This window comes from Odocoileus virginianus, chromosome 28, assembly GCF_023699985.2.
Source record: "Odocoileus virginianus isolate 20LAN1187 ecotype Illinois chromosome 28, Ovbor_1.2, whole genome shotgun sequence".
Lineage (NCBI taxonomy): Eukaryota > Metazoa > Chordata > Mammalia > Artiodactyla > Cervidae > Odocoileus > Odocoileus virginianus.
In genome coordinates, this window is record NC_069701.1 from 28,220,833 (window position 1) to 28,242,173 (window position 21,341).

Here is a 21,341-nt window from a genome sequence, read left to right on the forward strand (position 1 = left end):
GGTCTGCTCTGACCTCATACTGTCTGACCTGGGAAAAAATTCAGCCGGGCAGCCTACTGTGAAAGATGAAAACAGGAGATATTAAACCCCTTCCCTCAAATAAAGTAGCTTTTTGGTATAACAATTTATGTCATGCAAACACTCATCTTTTGGCCAGAATAGCCCCGATTAACCCTGATTACCCATCTACTTTGTTATAACTCACATTAGGTTTAGAAAGCAAACACGTACACAGGAAGTGTGTTTTAACCTGAAATAATTTTCTTGATATTTGAATTGCTTTCAGTGGGACATTTGCTTTAAACCACAAGATATCTCCGTCTGGATTATCAGAATACAAAATCCCTTCTCTCCCCGCCCCCCACCCCAACCAAAACAAACAAAGGAACAAACGAACAAAACCCCAAACCCACAACTCAGCTTCAAATAAGCTTTGAAGAAATGAGACTCTAAATATTTACATATGGGTCAAGAAATAAATCACAAACTATTTACAAAAATACACAAGCTTATATGCATTAACAATTTACACCAGTTCACAAAAATATTAAAACATAAAAAAAAACACTATATAAATTAAAGTTAAGAACTCAGAAGTATGAGCTAAGACTTCCTAGGATGCTTCTCTCATGCAGGTCATGGTTGAAAAATCAGATTTTGCTATCTTGGAATCTAAACTGTAAAACAACCATTTTTATTCTTTGAACACTAACAGCACTAATCAAAAAAGGAAAAAAAGACCCTCTGTGCACACTGACATTATCTTGCACACAGTTAAAATATACCATTCCTGACATTCCATTAACACACAGTACTAAAAGTCACATGCCTCTAACCATTTGGAAGTAACTTTCTGACATACTTTTGCTTTCATTATTACTCCTCACACACACTGCTCAGACGATACTCTGCCAACACATTGGATGGGTGACTGATGGGGCTGGGAACAGATAAATGGACTTCGCAGGCTCCTTTTTTTTTTAAACTAAAGGGTGGATTTCAAATTTACACTGTATACGTCTATTGCTACTTCAGGTGTGGTAATGACCTAGTCTGTCTCTGCTCACTTTAATGGTCCCTCTTCTTTACAGGATTATTCCTAGATATTTCAACCTGACCTTTTTAAAAAGATGCCTTGCCATTATAAAAATGTGCAGGCCCTGTCTTTGGGACCATCCCAGGGACTTTCATGTTTTTAGAAGGAAACTGAAGACAGTGAGCTGTCGATAAGGCTCAGATGAAATCTACTGGAAGGAGGTGGCATTTCTGGGGCTGTCAGCAGAGTCCCTGACGAGACATCCAGGGAATATTTATTTCAATCAAACCAAGCTGTGGCATCAGAATTTTGCCAAACAAAAGGATAAAATCTGGAGACATGGCTGTGAAAATACCAACAGAATTAAAATTCTGGGTTTCACGAGTAAGGCAGCTCCGTTTCCTTGATCGTAGGCTCCATGTCAACGTGTGAAAGTGCTGACACTTGGTTACTCAATCTGCGACGTCATACACCAACAAGGTGAACTGTGCTGAGGTAAGCTGGCTCACAGTGACCTGCCATCTACCTGCGATAACTAGGAAGGGAAGGATGCAGGCAAAGTCCTTCAGTAACTGCACCCAAAGTTAAGGCTGGATCTAGACTCGGTGAAATAATGCTAAATTGTGTTTCACACTTTTACCAGGAATTTGAGCCATTTTTCTGTATTCAAAATATGTGCCTGATATTTCCAAACCCATAGGACATTAATAAAGTAACTGCTTTAAAGAATTAACCTTAGTGTTTATAAAACAGACTTTAGTTTCAGGAATAAACAGTGTGTGTGACCAATCCACAGATATGAACACTGGACAGACTTCAGCCACATCTTTCTAGGCTCTCAGCTCCTAAAGCCATCTGTGTCTCGGGGCCACACCAGCTCCTTTCTCTAATCTCCGGGCTGCCTGTGAGAGCTCAGATGGCTTGTCTTCCCTAAAAGCGGCCATCGGTCGCCTACTGACAAAAAGATGGTAACGGTTGGAAAAAAAATTAGTGCTGCATGTTCACCAAAGAGCAAATTCCTGCACGGAGCTCCTGATGTGTGTGCTAAACGGAAGTATCCTATCAGGTTCCCTAGCACTGGGACTACAGACCAGGAGGGTCTGTACTGAGGCCTGAATTTCACAGACCTTTTCTATAATTTCAGGATTTCCTCCATGATCTTTATTGAATCTCTCTGATCAGTTCTGGGGGAACAAAAGAACACCTAACAGAGTATTTCCACATATATTAATAAGTAGATGTGTTGCTCTTAAAACTTTATTTTCTTTTTCTAAATATAAACCCTTAAAATGCAATCACATGGTTTTTTAGATTTAAAAAAACTGGCATGAATCCTAATCTTTATACAATTTCACAGCAATAATAGCAGCATCAATTTAGCCTCTTAAAAGATTTTTCTTTGCTCTAAATAAACGTTAGTTCCAAGTTTTAAAAAGCCAGAGCAGCAACCATCCAGTAAATGGAATGGAATTCTCCTAGTGTCTTCTACAAACTTGAGCATTTAAAATATGTGAATGTATAAAAATCAAGTATTATTAAGAGCTATGGAATGACATGATTATCTCAACTCGTTTTATAAATACAGGACTGCCTTCTGGTCTGGCGTTCGTGGTGGGGTGGGTTGAGAAAATGGAATGCAAACTTTCAAAAGAAAGTCCTGGGTATGGAACATGTTTGACATGTCTGCAGCGTTGCGAGGACTAAACCTGAAATGCTGGTGTGGATGGCAAATACAGTTAAGACTGCAATCGCCCAGGGACAGAGGGAAGACACAACACGGTAATTCCTCGGGACCTAAAGGGTCACTGCCCAGAATTCCAGCAGGTCTAATGGGCTGTGCTAAGTGTTATTGCAGGAATGCTCAGTTTACTAACAGATAATAATAACCTGTACCTACTGTAAGAATTCCCAGGACACCTGGTTTAGAAACAAATTAACATGTGAATTTACAATCATGTGACAGTATGTGTGTTTATCCAGGCAAACCATGCTGGTTTTTCATTGTTTTTTAAATGAGGGGGGAAAAAATAAACTGCTTTAGGAAAACAAATGGTGTGAAATACTTCACTAGGATCACAATTTATCAAATACTATTGAGGAAAAAAAAAACTGAAGACAGGCAGCAGCTTAGAAACACTGATGTCATTTTCTGGTGCTAACGAAGGTCACCGACTTCCACCTAAGAAGTTTCTTTAGTGGGATGAGCCTGTTCATTGAAGTGTGTGGAGCAACCAGGAGAAGAGCATGGTTCAGCCTGAATCAAATGGGTCTGATATTTTGTAATGACTATTAAATGCATAAAGTCCTAATTCCTTTTTTCTTTTTTGGCTATAATTTGTTAAATGTCCAATAATAGTCTTATGTGAAGGCTCAGGGAGTTTCTCTCCACTCTAATTTAACACACAGCCCCTTCTAAGACAGGGGGTATGACTTGACAAGGAAAATAGGTGACCCTCTGGGCAAGGCCGTGGCTACTGGGAAAGCAGTGGGAACAGGACAGGACAGGGCACACAAAACCTTCAGGAAGTGGGCGCCAGCTGCTCTGAAGGATGCAGCAAATGCTAGAAAGGACAAGGTCAAACTCAAATTCCATTAAAGGCAGTCCTCAGGCTCTTACAAACCAGCCCTATGTGGCAAGTACGGTGTGTAACAAATTTCTTTACTAGGTTTTCAACACAGTGCTTCACAATCGTTCAGATCTTTAAATGACAAAAATGACACAGTCTGTAGGTGGAAGAGGTGGTGATGAAGCTGGGAAGGCGGGAAAAAGATGGTGATTTGTTTTTCTTCCTATTTTTTTAATGTGGTGGGGAGGCGGTTTGTAGCTTTTTTTTTTTTGGTTACTGAAAAAAAAAAATAGAACAGTCCACTGTCCAGCAGAGGCTGCGTCAACTCTATTGCTCCCGGGGCTCATTCTGCATGGACCTGCGTTTCAGGAGGCTGCAAGGCCAGCTCTGTGGGCAGGAAGGCGCCCTGCCCCAGAGCTGTGGCGTATGTCCTGCTCTGGGGGTGGGGGAAGCCGGCGGGCATGTATGGGCCCATTGCTGCTGCTCCGAAGGCCCCTCGCTGGTGCTGGGGCGGGGAGTGGTAGCCCTCCAGGTTATCGTACTGGGGCCCGGCAGTCCCCCGGCCCGGGCGCTTGCCGTGGGTGTGGTAGTGGTGCACCACGCCGGGGTCCCTGTCCGTGCTCTGAGGGTGGTGCAGTTTGAGGCTGTGGCTCCTCTCTGGCTTAGGCGGCGGGAGCACGGACTGCGACACGTGCTCCTCCTCCTTGTAGCAGTCTCTGGGGTGCTTCTCTGCGGCCGGGGGCTGCCGGGCCCGGGGCCGCTCCAGCTCCTTGGGGAGCCGCACCTCTTTGTGGCTCGGTCTTAAAGACTCCGGCCCTGACGGCACGTATTTCCCTCCAGAGTTAAGGTAGCTGACCGGCTCGACAGGGTCTGGAAGCCCTTTGGGCCCGTAGTCTAGCGGGCCGGCTCCCTGGGGGAAAGGGGGTCCATTCTTCGGGTCGCACAGCTGCCTATGGCTTGCTTCCTGATGCGGCCTGTGCTCGGGGAAGCTGCAGCCCGCGTCGTGCAGCTTTCGGTTCCTGACGCTGCTCTGCTTCTGGGGAAGGCACGGCTTCTCCGGCTGCCCGTTGCCGTACCCGCCCTGGTGGTGGGGCGCTCGCTCCAGCTCCGGCTCCACGTGCTTCCGGTAGAAGCGGTCCTCCCCCTCGGGGCTCAGGGCCTTGGCCGGGTGCCGCCCCTCCTTGCTCTCGGCCACCGTGAGGAGTCCAGTTTTCCCAGGATCCGACTTGCTGCGCAGGTGGATGACGTAGATGCCGCCCAGGTCGTCCGGCGCGCCGGCCGGGCTCATGTTGTCGTACTGGGACACCACGGGCCCCTTGGCCTTCTGCCGCGCGCGGCTCTCCCTGCGGATGGACTGCAGGCGGTACTTCTCCAGGTCCTCCAGGTCCCACGAGGTGTACGCGTGCTTCGCATCGGCCACCGGGGGCATATGGACCACGCTGTGGTCATTGGCCGGGAAGTAGCTGGCCACGCTGGGCCGGGGGCGCACGGCCGCGCCCCCGGCTAACGCGTACACACTCTTGCCCTGCAGCCGCGGGGCGAGGAAGGCCAGGTCGCGGCCGGGCAGGCGGTGCAGGGGCCGCAGCTGCACCGTGCCGTAGGCATCCACATCGCACAGGGCGCCGTCGGGGCTGTAGTAGGAACCGGCCGAGCTGGCGTAGGGGCTGTACCGGTAATGCACCCGGCCATTCTCGAAGTAAGGCTGCAGCTGAGTGACGTGGTAGTCCGAGCGGGCCTGGGACGACTGATATGGCTTATACTGGTACAGGGGTCGTGGGCAGTAGGCGGGCTCCTCATCTGGGGGCACCTCTGTCCTGGAGATGGGGACAGAGCGGATCATGGAGGACGGAGGCGCGTGCAGAGACTGCACCCGGCGGATGGTGGGGTACGGCGGCATGTCTTCGGGGTAGCAGCCGCCCCTGGCGGACGAGTTCAGCGAGGACACATACTCGGCCCGGCTGCACGGCTTCGGGTGGTGTCCAGACACGCTTCTCCCAGGGGCCACGTACGTGTTGTACCGGGGACCCGTGGAGGCTGGTGGCTCCGACCTGGACGCGTACACCGGGTGCGGTTCTGCTTTCCCGTGATGGGGTGGCACGCTCTGGGGGCGGAACTGGCAGTTTGGGGTCATACTGAAATGCAGACAGTTTTCCGGACCGAAGGGCTCCGTGGTGAGGTCGGGCCTGGCGAACGTGGGGTAAGCAGTTTTCAGAGAGGTGTGCTTGGCTTGTGGGATGGGGAGGGGCAAAGGCAAGGCCTCTTCCGCGGAGGCAGCGGCAACGAAGGAGTGGTACCCGGCGCTGCCCGCCCCGTCCGTGCTGCCCGAGTGGAGGGCCGCAGCCAGCCTGCTCTCCACGGTCCTGGCGGGGGGTGCCGGGGTGGGGAAGCCACAGGAGGCGTGCGCGGGCACAGACTCGGCGCGCAGGTGCAGCGCGGGCGCCCTGGTGCCTTCCCGCACCTTTTCAGGAAGGACGGGCTGGGGAGCTGGAGCGGAGGCTGGACACTGCGCAGCGGCCCCACCATCCCCAACCAGGACAGGTGCAGGGTCACCCAGGCCCCTGAGTTCAGGTGGCCTCTCTGGAGCCGGAACTGCTCCTTGAACCTGTTGAAAGATGATAGTACTGTGAGTGTTTTTTTTATGCTTCCGTCTACGGAATCAAACATTACTGAATTCATAACTCACAAGCTGAGGCCATGTGGGCAGCAGCTGGAAATTTCCCAAGCTGTGCAGAGGTGCTGGACAGGGCAGAGGCTTACCTGTCCCTACAGTCAGGAAAAGAAGGCAGGCCTGTGTGGCCACCTGGTGAGGCAGCCAGCCCATCTTTGGAGAGCTGTTCTCATTTAGGATGGTTTTCAAGAGATGGGGTGGACCATGACAGATCTGATTTGCTTAAAAGACCACTAGGCTTGAAAACACATACCTGGTCTATCTGTGCAGCTCAGTCTCAACACCAAGAACATTCTGTGAAACAAGCAGTGCTGGTTCTACCTGAAAAGTGTTCTGAAGTGACACCCACTACCCAGTAGGCAGTTTTCAGGCCCCGGTCCAGGGAGGGACAGGAAGGGACATGTCCGGGTGGCAGTCAACACAGCCCCCGCCTCTCCCTCCCGCTCCAGTGGGCCTGTGGCAGCAAAGGACAAACATGGTTCTCACTGCAAGGCTGCGGACACGCTGCCCTCGAGAAACAAGTGGCTGGAAACAGCGTTTTCCATAGAGGACTAGATGGTGAAGTCCTTTTAGTCCAAGGCAACGACAAAAAACCTTCACAGTCTGCATATAACAGTCTCGCATCAAAACAGGTGCTTGACTATTCAACAATGTGCTGGCTAATGCTGAAAAAACAAAAAATTCTAAGACACTGTCATCTCTGATATTTCTAGAAAGTTGGTAAGGCATATAGTCTTCCAAATGTCCTGAGACTACCGCACTTTGGTCGTTCAGACATGAAAAACTGGCCGAGATGGTTGGACAACTTGCCCAGAGTCGCACTGAGTCAGTGAGGGAGCCAGGAAAACCCCACAACTCTGACAGCCAAGGGCCAGCTGGACTCGTGCGCTCACAATCTCTCTGTAAAAGGAGAGGGTATAGTTAAACCACAGCCACGGAGAAGCTGCTCCTTTTTCAGAGAAAAGCCATCATCAAGGTAAAGGCGGATCCCAATCTCAACCAGGAAGTGTTTCATGGAAATCTGCCATACGACTTAAAAAGAGATGTCAGATCTCACTCGAGGTAACGGCACACCCTGATGGAGAGTGGCACACCTTTGGAAAAACACTGCATGCCACTGACCCGCCCCACTTCTTACCTTGTGGGGATTGGTTAGTCCTATACTGGCTGTGGTCTGCACCTGCCCCAGGACCGGGGGTTGCTCTGCGGGTCTCTGGGAAGGAGGTAGGGGTAGGGGACGGCTGGCTCGTTGGGCACGCTGAAGGGTGGCGGTTACATACTCCACGGCGCTGGGCTGCTCCGCCACCTCCCAGCTGGCTTCGCCGGCGCTCGCTATGGCCGCTGCTGGAGCATGTGCCACGTACGCCAGGGGGGCTGCGCTGGTGTTCTCTTCAGGGGGCCCGGAAGGAGGGCAGATTTTGTCCCGAGGCAAATAAGAAGGGGCGGGACTTCTGTCTGCAAGTTCTGAAGGGTGATAGGGCTTATCCACGCTTGCACCAAGGTAAGAAGGAGGCTCATCCCCACTGTAGAAATGGAGCTGATCGTGTTCCACAAAGGAGACGGTTGGCCCACTGGTCTTCACAGACTGGTCTTCAGGGAAAGTGATGAGGTCATCAGACTTTGAGTCTGTCAAGGGAACGGAAGTGACTCTGGCCTTCTCTGCGTCCCCAGATAGATAGATCCGATGTGGCTGATCGCCTGGTAGGTCTGCTGGGGGGGACTGCCCCATGGAGTCCGTGGCACTGGAATGGGTATAGTCCCTGGCAGCTGCTGTGTCTGGCACTGGCTGGTCACCATGCCCAGGGCCCTTGTTCTGGAGGTAGGGCTGCTCTGCTGGCCTGTCGGTTTGGAAATAGGCTTTCTCGAGAGTAACGCTAGAGTAGGGAGCGGGCGGTCTGTCCTCGGCTGTGGCCACCGCTACATCCCCGCAGTGTGCACAGGCAGCCGGGCCCGTGCCTGGCCTCTTCAGTGACTGGGTGGAGGCCTGCTGTGCAGACTCTGCTAATGCCAGTGCCAGCAGGCGTGCCACATTTTTCGGAGGCGGTGGTGGTGGGATAAGAGAGACTGAGCTTACAGGAACGGAATCCTGAGGGGGGTCATGTGTGTCTGCTCCTGGGGGGAAATTGGGAAAAAAGAAAGTGAAAAGGTAGCTTGTGTTATCCTACATGGAAAGCCAAACATTCCCCCATTTGATCACTAAAAAAAAAAAAGTGCCTTCCGTATTTCAAAATGGCCATTGGCAATCTTCTATCCCACATGCAAACACTGCAGAAAACACATCTGGTTCAGAAGGAAAACTAAACCAGAGAGTGTTTAAGACTGCAATCTCCTCTTGGGTTGCTACAGAGATGGGCGAGGTGGGGAGCCGGTCCCTCATCCAGCTCAGAAAAGATTGCTTAGAAAACAAGCTTCAAGTGCTTGCAGAATGTTATTAAGAATACTTTTTACATTTGATGGTGTAGGCTGGCTAGTTAACGTGTAAGGCTATAATATTGATAATTTTATCAGAAGAGAACTCAGAATCAAGAGCTATGAAGCTGTGCAAAAATCATCCAGGAATTCTGATTGGACAAGAGGACTTTATCAAGATCTGAAGTAGGACTGCTGGCCCTTTGGGGGATGTTTTGCTGACTTTAATTTAGGGCTTTGAGCCATCAGCACCACCTAGAAAAAAACATTCTCTTTGATAAAAGGCTAGCTGTGGAGTAAATTTCTCTCCTAAAAGGCACAGTTGGTGGAAGATCCCGCTTAGCTTAAAGCAAGAATGGAGGAAAACAAATGGTACCTGTCTGAGTCTGTCCAGAAGGTACAGCCTTACTCTGACTGCTTGAGGCAGGCTCCTCCTTCCCTGGTGAGTCTACGTCTGCGGCAGCCCCCTGGTCCGGGGGTTGGGCTTCACACTCACACCCTTCCTGGGCCTCTCTCTCGTTTGCTTTTTTCTTTACTACCTGGGTTGGGGATCTATTTATGACATCACTTTCTTCACCACTTTTGTTCCAGGCTACAGAAGGTGCATTTTGAGCTGCCGTGTTTGCGACGGGGCCGATGACTTCTGACACCCGGGCGGGAAGGGTCACTGAAATGGGCTCGGATATGTTCAGAGAGGGTGATTTGCTTATCTTCCGTCCAATCTTCGGAGAAAAAGCATAGACGACCTTTTCGGTGAACGAGGATGGCTTCGATGCTTTCTCTTCAGTTGGGCTCAAGTCCAGGGTGAAGAATGGACTCAGCTTCTCCTGAAGAGGAGACACAGGTTCAGAACTTGCAGTGCTTCCTGGAGTCTGTGACTGGCTACCGCCTGTTTCTGTATCCTTCTTACTGGTACTCTGTTTATCCTTGGAGTAGCCCAAGGAGTCTAAGAAGGAAGCCCCGCTCTCCAGACATTCTGATTCAGCCTTAGGAGGACTGCACTGAAATGACATTGGATCAAAATCCAGGCTGGCCACTCCGATGTCTGGTGGGCTCAAGTCAACATCCTCAGCTGAGTGCGGAGACACAAGAGCCGGAATGTGCAGCAGCCCAACTTCCTCCTCGCTTCCGTTGTGGGGCAAGTTGTCGTAGGAGTTGCAGCGGTTCCCCAGCATCTCGCCGTTAAAAGAGGCGCTCAGGGCATCACTGCTAGATCTGGGTCTTCTGGGTCGGAACAGCTTGGAGTCACCTGGCAAAAATGGGTAGCAGTGTCAGAATATGAATGTCCCAGGACACACGGTGCCCTATGAGTCAACTACTTAGTACAGCAGAGATGCACTACATACAGTAAGGAAACGCAACCGTCTCTTGGGGTGCACAGATGGAACCCCCAAAGCAAACACTCAATAACAGACTCACTCGATACCACTGGAGGCAGGATGCATTGGATGGTTTCAATAGGAAAAAGGACTCAGAACTCTTAGATTCTATTACTATTGCAACATGGACTCTTGTGACTTTGGGCAAGTTTTTATTTCTTTTTGTCTTGTTTTATCACTGACTTCACACATGACTTGTGAGGTACAACTACTCACTTTAAATGGTACTTCGGATAGGCAACAGAAAGAGGGCTTTTTTTTTTTTGCTTTATTCTTTTGTTTTTGTGGGGAAATATCCTCATACCCACATTTCTACAAAATTGAACTTCTCAAAAAAAGTATTTATATTTAGTAAAGTATAATTTTATATTTAGTAATGTATCCCTTTCAGATATTTTAAAATAATTTTATTTTTTTCTTCAACAAGAACAGGCTTTAAGCTTGTCAGGCAGAGGCCTTAAGAGTGGTAATAATATTACCTTTTTTTATGATATTGCTAAACATCCAACTGGTAAGAGAAGTCCTCTATCTCAATCTCATTATTCTGTTACAGTGATGACCCATAGTGACCAAGTACCATAAAGAGACATTGTCTTAACACAAATACATCCACTAATGTGTTGACCACTTATAAAATTAATCCCTACTCAAATTTTATTTTCACCTCACTACAAGCACTTAGCCAGTCCACTGCACTATTTTTCAGAACCACTCTCAACTGCAGTGAAATGGAAAATCCCAGAAAATCAGGACGATGGCAGACACCCCACTGACATGAAAGGCAGGGATTTGTTGAATCCCAAGTAGAGCCATGGGTCAATAGGACCTGGCAGTTAGAAGTTATAAATGAGCATGAGAAAGTTGACCGGGATGAGGACACCTCCGGGAAACTTCAGAAGAGCACAATTTGAAAACCAACGGATTAAGAAAAGTCTGCAGGAAATCAATGCAGCTCTCGATCACTTCTGCAACAAAGCCTTCTTCCCATCCTCCCACACAGTCCAGTCTTGATGTGGGGGAAGTCCTATCTGCTGCTACCTGGTTTTGTCAAAGAAATTCTGCCTCCTTCCAGGTCAGCACTGATGTAACCTTTGTTCATTCTGGAAGTTAGTACAGAACTGCAACTGTAACCCGACTTATGCTAAATGGAAGCTTAAAAAGTTATTTTCAACATTTTTAGTTTTGTCCAAGTTGCAGTCAAATCCTTTTGTACTATTAACCGTAACATGTTGGTCCCCATTTTAAGCAGATTCACTTTCAGTAGCCTTCTCCTGGTAGAAAATCCTCCTCAGATAATGAGGGCTATCTCTAACCAGTGATATATGAGGTTTAAGGTCACATTAAATTTGCAAGACAAAAGGTCACTGGTCTGAACATCAATACTGCTTAATTTTATACTCTGTGACAAGCACTGTGCTCTCATTTTGAAATTTAAAGAAATACTCTTAACACCATCTTTTACTGGGCGTTAATAAACATAAATGGTTAACTTAAACACTTTAGCTACTTTTATGTAAACTGAATCACAATCATGTCAAAAGTGAAGAAATTAAAAACTAGTACCCAGTCGTGTCCGACTCTTTGCAACCCCGTGGACTGTCGCCTACCAGGCTCCTCCGTCCATGGGATTCTCCAGGCAAGAGTACTGGAGTGGGATGCCATTTCCTTCTCTAGGGGATCTTCCCAACCCAGGGATCGAACCCAGGTCTCCCGCATTGGAGGCAGATGCTTTAACCTCTGAGTCACCACGGAAGCCCACCATATTAAAGCATCAATGGACAATACTAAGTAGATACTAGTATTTTGAGGCTTCTCTGGTGACTCAGTGGTTAAGAACCTGTCTGCTAATACAGGACACATGAGTTCGATCCTTGGGTCAGGAAGATCCCCTGGAGAAGGAAATGAAAACCCACTCCAGTATTCTTGCCTGGGAAAGCCCATGAACAGAGGAGCCTGATGGGCTACAGTCCATGGGGTTGCAAAGAGTTGGACGTGACTTAGTGACTAAACAACAAGTAGTATTTTTAGGAAATTATAATCTACAGCCTATTTATTAAGCAGTGTATCTTTTTATGAAATACATTTCTAGAATAAAACAACTGATGCTTTAGTCTTACCATCGACTGCATGGAGAGAAGTAAGAGACTCTTCACTTTTAGCTGAGCGGAGGGTCCCTTCTGCCCTGCCACCTGAAGAATCAAAACCAAACAGTGTGATGTTTTATTCACTCTTACATATGTAGTCAAAGGGGACAGTGTTTTTCTGTACATGTATTTAAACTTTCAAGAATGATTAATTTTTACAACTGTATTCAATTTTTCATTTTATATAATGTGTTGTACTCTTCTCAAGTGGTTTCCTATGTGAAAAATCTCTTTTCTAAAAGAATAACAAACTTCAGAATAGAGATGAATTTTTAAACTTGCTTTTATATTTCCTAAAGACTGGTATATCTTGAGATGATCTCATACTGAATTTAGAGTGAGCCCTAAATCCAATGACTGGTGTCCTTTTAACAAGAAAAGCTGCAGAGAGACAGAGGGGAAGCCACGTGAAGACACAGGCAGAGACTGGAGTGGTACCACCACAGCCAGGGACACAGGTGTCCCCAAAGCTGCGAGAGGCCAGGGAGGATTCTCTGGATCCTTCAGAGGGATCATGGCCCTGCTGACACCTGGATTTCAGTTTTTAGCCTCCAGAACTGTGAGGAAATAAATTCCTGTTGTTTTTAGCCAATCTGTCTCAGATGGTGATAATTTGCTATGGTAGCCCTAGGAAACTAACAGAGGTTGTTTAATTGATTACAAGTGTTGGATTTATTTGTGAAATATCCTCATCCTCTTTCAATCTCTGAGCAGAGCTCAACGCTGCTGACATTTCCCTATAAAGCCCTTCCTGTGTGATACTCACTGGAAGGACTGATGATAAAGCTGAAGCTCCAGTACTTTGGCCACCTGACATGAAGAGCCGACTCACTGGAAAAGACCCTGATGCTGGGAAAGACTGAGAGCAGGAGGAGAAGGGGATCACAGAGGATGGGATGGTCGGATGGTATTACCGACTCAACGGACATGAGTTTGAGCCAGCTCTGGGAGATGAGGAAGGACAGGGAAGCCTGGCGTGCTGCAGTCCCCGCCAGCATGCAGTCCATGGGTTCGCCAAGAGTCAAATATGACTTAGCAACTGCGCAACCACCACCGTGTCTTCTGTCCCTGCCAAGGGGCCATTTCTTCTCACTCTCCTTCGTGACAGCTCTGCCTCCGCCACCCTCTAAACACTGTTCTCCAGGATTCAGCCTCCAACCTGCTCCTCTCACTCAGCAGGCTTTCCCTTGGCCATAAAAAAAATACCCCTAGGGTTCTCACGCTTGGTTTGCTGATGAGTTTCAAATCTGTATTTCTAGTCAGATTAAACCCCTTTATTGAATTCCCGTTCCCCACTACTAATCACCTTTTGGGCAGCTCCAATTCACTGCATCCAAAATTAACATATCATTTTTCTTCCTAAACCTACTCCCTTCGGGAATTATAGCAACTCCCTGACTATTTAATCAACACCTGACAATTACCTTTCTCATTCTTCACAACCATTTTTCTGCCCACCCGTCGATTCTGCCTCATAAATACCTCTCAAATCTATCTCCCACTCCGACAGCCACTGCTTATTGCAGATGCTCTTCGTTTCCTGTCTGCACAGCTGTAACTGTCTCCTGACTTACCGTCCAGACTCCAGGCTTATCCTCTTCCTGCACATTCCCCACACTGCTGCCAAAGTCATCTTTCTTAAACCCAAACTTGATCATGTTACATACTGCAGCCACTGAGTGACACCTAAGGAATGCAGAACAAAACCACACCCCCAACAAGCACCCTGGGCCCGAGACCTGGACCTCTGTGTGTACCATCCCACCCGTGTGTTCTTCACGCTCCCTGCTCCACACACCAACACACACTCTGCTTACCACTTCCCGAAACACCTTTCTCAGTCCCTTGCTGGTCAGGTGAATCCCTACTTATCCTTCAAAACCCAAGTCTCAGGTTCTATTTCCTGACCACCCACCTCTCTCCCCATAGGAATTGACCACTCCTGCCATAAATGCCTCACATAAGCCTCAATTTCAATAGCTATGATTCTGCACAAATTTTCTTACACATATGTCCCAAGTAAGACATGAAGGTTGGGAGCACTGTCTTAATTTTCTTTCTTTCTGCAGAGGCTGCTATCAAAATATCTAGCACATGCTTAGTACATGATTGCAAATTGAAAGAATGATGAATTAAATGAATCGAACACTGTATTTCTAGCGTTGCCTGAGAATTAAACACTAACAGATTCAGAACCTGTTAACAACAGTAAATTTAAATGATTTTTAAAAGAGCAGTACTTTGAACAACATAGAAATAGATTTATCTATCCCATAAGATACTCTCATTTCAACGTATCATCTAGGAAAAAGACACCTTCTTTGGTTATAAGATTTAAAACTCTTACACGCATGTTGAAACCTGATTTCGTCATTTCTTAAAAATCTATAAATATATAAGATTAACAAGTTTAAATACCATAGCAGTTACTTTTTATTACCAACCATATACAAACTATATTACAAATAGCTGTGAATATTTAAACACACTGACACTATATATAATCTGTATAGTTTCCAAAGAAACGGAACTTCTACGCACTTATATATACTATGTATTTGGGGATAAAGCATTGGTAGGGGACGGTTCGCCCGCAACAGCACAATGAGGACACATCCTGTTGGCACCTGTGACAACAACGTGCTGAGCGTGTGTCCTGGTGAGAGAAGAGCCGTGTGACAGGACGGGAGCTGCAGCCCCACGCAGGCCGCTCCTGGGGGCCAGAGGGAAGGGAAGGCGTGAACACTCACCTTTCAGAGCCATGGCTTTCATCTCGGAGGGCTCACTCTCATTACGCTGCAACTTCCGTTTAGAAACAGACGAGGATTTCCCCAAGTTGAAAAAGGAACGCCAGCTGCCCACAGGAGACTTTTTCATTTTATTTTGAGGCCTCCTCCTAGGAGAGGGAAAACGGTCTACATTAAGACATCCAAGAGGCTATCTTTCCTCACTGAAGGTGAATACAGGATGGAAAGAGCAAGCAGCCTGCAGAGGCACGGCGGACAGAGTCGACATCCGCCTTCCACAGAGCGCGCGCCGCCCGGCACAGCTGAGCTGTGCCGCTGAAGCAGGACATGAGGATTAAACGCGTGGACGTGAACGGTTGTCACTAGTTCCACAAAGATAACTTCACCAGATTTTCATACTGAGAGCTAACCTCACAGTCTGTGAAATAAGTGAGAATAACATATTTAGGAAGAGGAAATATTAAATCTCCAAAAATAAAACAGAGTTGAAGAAAATGATTCTAGGTGTGGGTAAAGAGAATTAAGCCAAAAAAGAAGCAAAGCACTAAGAAAAGTAACTAATATAAACTGAATGCCAGGCACTATGCTAACTGGTTTACATGGTATCTCGTTTAAGTTATATAAAACCATTTGAGGTAGGTACTATTATTGTCATTTTAAGTACTATTCTCATTGTACAGCTGAGGGAGTAAGAAGCAGAAGTTTAATGTTGTAAAACTAGTAAATGATGGAGTCAAGATTGGAACCCAGGTCCACCCAGCGTCGACACTCTTGATTACTATTCTATAAAAAGGTTTTTGAGGAAATTATAGAGTAAAAAATTCAAGAAGCTGAAGACAAACTCAGAATGATAAAGTAAAAGAGTATGTTCTAACTTTCTGTTGTCAGGACATTTCGGTCGAGGGAAGTGAAAAGAATTTAGAAAGGTATACTAACATATGGAAATGAACTTCTATGAGTGCGACCCAACCCAGGGAGCTGAAATCCTGACATTCTTATGGAGCAGCCAGAGCAGCGACCTGAGATCAAAATTAACTCATGGACACTAGTCTGCTCACAACCAGAAAAGAAGTGACAGAAACCACGTGCTCATCGTTTCTTTAGAGAGAAACAGAATCAGAGCTGAAGAGGACGCTGAGAAAGTGAACAGCAGTGGTTCTCAGATTCCGTCTGTGTCCTCCCCAGTTCTGATTCTCTGTTTCTCTTAAGATCTGATGTGATGCTTTTTGATAACCCTTCGCTTCAGTTCCCATGAAGTAACATCCACAGTCGAATGAACAGGTTTTTCTGGGACTGACAGAATCAGTATAGTAATACTAAAATACCAAAGTAAAAGAAAAAAAAACAACAAATAGTCATGAAACGCACAGTTCTGAGGTGGACTAAATGAATTTTACCTTTCGAGTGGGAACTCGATGATGGTATGAAATTTCCCCTGGAGTGCAGCAGGTCCTTCTCCTACTTCAATGTATTTATTTTCGGTCACAATTGGAGAATTGACCTGAGCCTGTGTTCGCGCCTGGGCTTCCTCCAGGGTCAGCAGCTTGGTAGATGGAGACGAGACCAGCAGGGACTTGGGTCTTGATAGAGAAGCTTTGAAAAGGGAAAAAAAGAAAAAAGCAATGACGAGACTCAAACTTTCTGACATGAGGGAAAAATATAAATATCCGTGAGTGTGTGCATAACAATCTGGTTACCTGTCTATCTATCTACCTTTCTGTGTTGTTTTAAATTTTCTTTATTAAATTTTTTAAATGGCAAAAGTAACCAAGCCTTATACTGAGGAATAGAAAATGACATACTATGTTATTAACAGTGATAGATACAAGTATAAAATTCCTTAAGTATTTAACTAATAATTTAACTATCCTTTCTTAAAGGTTTGCAGACAAGGCCTAGAGTCAGTCATGCATTTTTAATTTTGGGAGGAGTTTTTCTTCTGCTGCTCTATATTACACTTTTACACACATCAGTAATAGGTGACTTGATACACTTTTTATATTCCCTGAACTTAGATCATGGTAGGTCTAATATTTAGTATTCACTAAAAACACATAACGCAACTGCTAAATTGTGAGTGTTGGGAAGCAGAATAAATTAGCTGCTCTCTCTGGAGACAGAGTTATTAAACTGCGATAAGAGACGCTGTTCCCTGAAGCGGTGGAGGTTTAAAGACGTGTTCCCAGCGGGGAAGAGCGTCCATGTGGGCCTACCTGCCCCTTCCTGAACGACTGCGTTGATCTTCCCGCTGAAGAGCACGTCGACGTGGTTGAGGATGAACTCTACAACCACAGACTGAATCCTCACTTCCATGAAAGCTGCGGTCCCGCTGAAGCAGGCAGATTCTATCTGCTTTGATCTGTGGCGTAAACGACACTACTATCAGAGGGTCCCCAGAACAGTAATCCTGAAGAGCATTATCTTTCAGTTTGTGTGTAAATTACAAGTGAACCACAGGAAGAAAGCACACTTTGACAGTGCCTTGGCTAAACCTCGACCGCCTGTTTTAAAGAAGACGCTCATGAAAACAACAGATCAGCTTTACTTTTAAAAATTATCCTGGGGACTTCCCTGGTGGTCCAGTGGCTCAGACTCTGCACTTCCAAGGCAGAGGGCCTGGGTTCAATCCCTGGTCAAGAAACTAGATCCCACTTGCTGCAACTAAGAGTCTGCATGCCACAGCTAAAGATCCCGCGTGCTGTAGGTAAGACCCAGCACAATCAAATAAATAAATACTTTTAAAATAAATAAATGAAAATTCTCCTTAAGAGAACACTGAAGAATTAGACTGTTACTTGATTGTTTCTACTTTAGGTCATGAGTCAAATGCAACTTACCTTAGCAGGTTTGGAGCCCAAACGATTGCTAGGTTTTTTGCATGCATATTTGTGATGGAGCAATAGTCAGCTAAAAGAGACAAGTGTCTCATTAGGAACTCCAGTGTTCTGGAAAATGAAATGCAACATATTAACACAAAGAAACATCATCAGGTAGTAGTATAGAGCAGAAAAGCTCCACTAATTAATCTGTAAGTTTTCAATGGAAAAATGGAAAAAGAAACCCTATAGATCCCATCTAAGTTTTCTGTTGCCTATAAGGTTTAAATATTATTATTTCTACAGAACTGTCAGAGTAACATGGATTTTATATATAGCAATTACATTCACAGAATATCAAGAAAAAATTGTCTAAGGCAGATGCAGTAAGAAATGAAAGTTTTTGATAGGATTTGCTCAGAAAATGAAACAGCCTTAGTTTTAAAGAAATCTTTAGGAATATTTGTTCCTGCCTGTTACACATCTGGTTTCAGAGACATCAGTGAAGTGAATCCTCCAAAACTCAGTTTCCAGACAAACGCTATCATGAAGTCATGGTATTCTATTTGCAGCAGATATGCTAATGAGGGAATTTAAATTTTTCTTCTATAAAAGAAAATGACAAGATTTCACAAGCCTAAAAAGAGTTAAAAGAAAAATTCCAGCAGGTACCAATGAGGAGACTATTTGAGCAAATAACAAGCTCTTGGAACAGAAAGCTTACTCTAAATCCTAATTCCTGGTTTATCTTATATATTCTCAAGTGTGATTCATGTAAACAATTTTTTTATAGAGAGATTTAACAATAGGGCAGAGTATCTTGGAAAATAAACAGTTATCAGCTTAAATGTAAGTTAAGTTAGATAAACACAAGGTATTACCGATACATCTCTCAAAATGTCCTTACCTTATAGGGATTAAAACTATTAAAGACAATAAATGGAAGATAGAAGTTTAAGAGTATTATTTGAAACAGCAATGAAAGTTAAATTGTGGTCAATGTATGAGTCTTCAGGATTCAGATGAGCCTGACAGTGACTCAAGAAGGAAAGGAAGATAAGCTGCCACATGAGGAAGAAACAAATACTGTGACAAGGAGAGAACAATTTAAAACAAAACCAAATCTATGATTACCGGTAATATTTTCACAGAGAGAAGAGATTATACACATAAAGTAGAAACATTCAGAGAAATGAGAAAGAGAGGGAGGGGAGGCAGTTAGTTCTTAGAATTCAGTGTTCTTAATCATGAGATGGTTTGGAGAAAATCCATACGTGGAAACTGACAAAGAAAAGGTAAGAAACTCAAAAGAGTTTAGTTCAGCAGATAAAAACAATTCTAGAAAGAGAATAAAGAAAAGGGATGAGGCGTAAGCTGCCGTGAGAACCAGCGAGGAAATAACACAAGAAAATTTCTCAGAAGTTTCCAGAGGACGAAAGCCCAATGAGTGCCCAGAGCAAAGAGTGAAAAAGAGCCTGCTCCAAGATGAGTCACCGTAGAAACGAGCCACTAGGTAGGTTCCAAATTTAAAAGCATCCGAAAGGATTTAAACAACGCAAAATAGGTCATAGTAAAAAAGTGGCACTCTAACTGGTATCAGACTTTGCTGCAGCGTTTTTGCTTAGATGCCAGTGGTGCAATACCATCAAAATTATGGGAAAATACTATTTACAGACTAAAATTCTATAGCCAACTGTCAGTCAAAAGTATGAGGAGAATAAGAGCATTTTCATAACAAAGTCTCCTCATATACACCTCCCACACACCTTTTCTCAGGCAGTTGCCAAAGATGGACACTAGGAAAGCAGGGAGTGGACCCTAGTGACGGGCAAGTGACGGGCAGGTGGTCCAGAGGAGAAGGGGTCTAAGTCAGGAAGGAAGTGATGAAGGGAGGTTCCAGGAGGAGGGAAAGAGCCGGCGCTCCGTGGAGGAGACCTAGCGAGAGGCACTCTGGATGAGTGGCGGGACTGAAGCCACCACAAGGGGTGTTTTCACAGGGAAACATTTCTTTTAAAAGGTAACTTGATATGTTTAAACACAACTGAGAGAATACCCATCATTCTGTGACAGAGTCAGGAGACAAGCTAGCGATAACAAGAAACTCAGCAAACCCCAAACAGGCCATCACTCCATGAAAAAAACAAGGTTACCCCAGAAGGGGGAAAAACATTCTGGTATACTATTAGATTGGGCTTCCCTGGTGGTGCAACAGTAAAGAATCTACATGCCAGTGCAGGAGACATGAGTTCAATCCCTCAGTCGGGAAGATCCTCTGGAGGAGGAAATGACAACTCACTCCAATATTCTTGCCTGGGGAACCCCATGGACAGAGGATAAAGGAGCCTGGCAGGCTACAGCCCATGGGGTCTCAAAAAAGTTGGACCTGATTGAGCATGCATGCACACATGCATACTATTAGATGTAGTTTTAAATAACAGTTACACAGATACAGCAATGTAGAAAATCAACACCAAGCACTCATAAAACCATTCTAGGAAGATGAGAAAAGGGGCTGTGTGTGGTTGTGTGCCAGTAGGGGAGAGGAAAGTTACAACTAAATCCTCCAAACTACTTCCAAGAGTCCAAGTTAACATACAAATTAAACTGGGCTGTGAGAGTAGAAACAGAAGAGAGGGCTCCAGAGTGCCTGCTGGATGCCAAGCATGGTGCCCAGACCCTGGGAACATAATGACAAATATAAATACAAATGTATGGAAAAATGGAAGTTTAGACAGTCAGAACTCCAAGGAAATTTAAACAGTTAGAAACCCCAGGAGCCCATGTTCACACAACTGACTTCTACTTTTGGCTGGCATTTCACAGCATGTGGTTTACCTGTAGTGTGGTGGAGGGAGTTGCTGGATAACATCATGAATTTTTATCAGCCTTTCTTCATCTGTTGCTGCTGAAACAGCGTCCTGGAACAACCATAATGCAAAATAAACTAGTAGGCTGTGTTGGTAACCATGAAAGTTCTTCACTTACAATTCAGTTTCACTTTGAAATTCATTGACCTTGCTCTTTGGCACCGAACGATGAGGAAAAACAATGTAGTACCAAGGAAGTAAACTTTGTTCACATGCTATGTGGATGCTGAAATCTAATACAAGACAATATTTTTAAAACTTTATGATAACCAACATATAACCAAGGGTTATAGTAAGATTAGTGGCTCAAAGTCAGAGACTGAATGGATGAAAAGGTGCAAACAGTGAAGACTGTGGACCAACTAGCAGTTAAGTGTTCTTTATCAATATTTTCTCTTTAAAGGAGCTCTTTTATTCATATAACTATTTCTTTCATGGAGAAATCAACTTAAAACCACAGCAAAATTGCAAACAGAACTTGATTTAAATGTGACTGGTACTCACAGAAAATTTTTCATACAGCTGGTAGGTGAGCAGAGGGTTGGGGAGCTCTCGGAAGTACAGCTTACATAGGGAGCCCACGGAATGGATGTCTTGGACGTAGGGTTCTTTTGTCAGGTCGGGAACATGTTCAGAGTCAAATTCATGGCTAAAAAGATAGAAGAGAGACAACAAAACTAATTTTTTTTCAAAGAAAAGCAAATATGA

The 21,341-nt window shown here is 45.4% G+C and overlaps 1 protein-coding gene across 4 annotated transcripts in view; it reads right to left on the reverse strand.

Annotated features, from left to right (window-relative positions):
* Positions 1-239: 239 nt before the first annotated feature.
* Positions 240-21,341, reverse strand: part of ARHGAP32 (Rho GTPase activating protein 32) — a 191,967-nt gene continuing 170,865 nt past the window's right edge. For all 4 annotated transcript variants that reach the window (XM_070457389.1, XM_070457388.1, XM_070457390.1 and 1 more), the window contains 10 exons: positions 21,138-21,282; positions 20,602-20,684; positions 17,788-17,895; positions 17,164-17,309; positions 16,348-16,543; positions 14,954-15,099; positions 12,177-12,248; positions 9,057-9,929; positions 7,410-8,383; positions 240-6,205 (listed from right to left, as the gene is read on the reverse strand). In XM_070457389.1, coding sequence (XP_070313490.1) covers positions 3,947-6,205; positions 7,410-8,383; positions 9,057-9,929; positions 12,177-12,248; positions 14,954-15,099; positions 16,348-16,543; positions 17,164-17,309; positions 17,788-17,895; positions 20,602-20,684; positions 21,138-21,282 — 5,002 coding nt within the window. In that variant the 3' untranslated portion in view covers positions 240-3,946. The remainder of the gene's footprint in view (positions 6,206-7,409; positions 8,384-9,056; positions 9,930-12,176; positions 12,249-14,953; positions 15,100-16,347; positions 16,544-17,163; positions 17,310-17,787; positions 17,896-20,601; positions 20,685-21,137; positions 21,283-21,341) is intronic.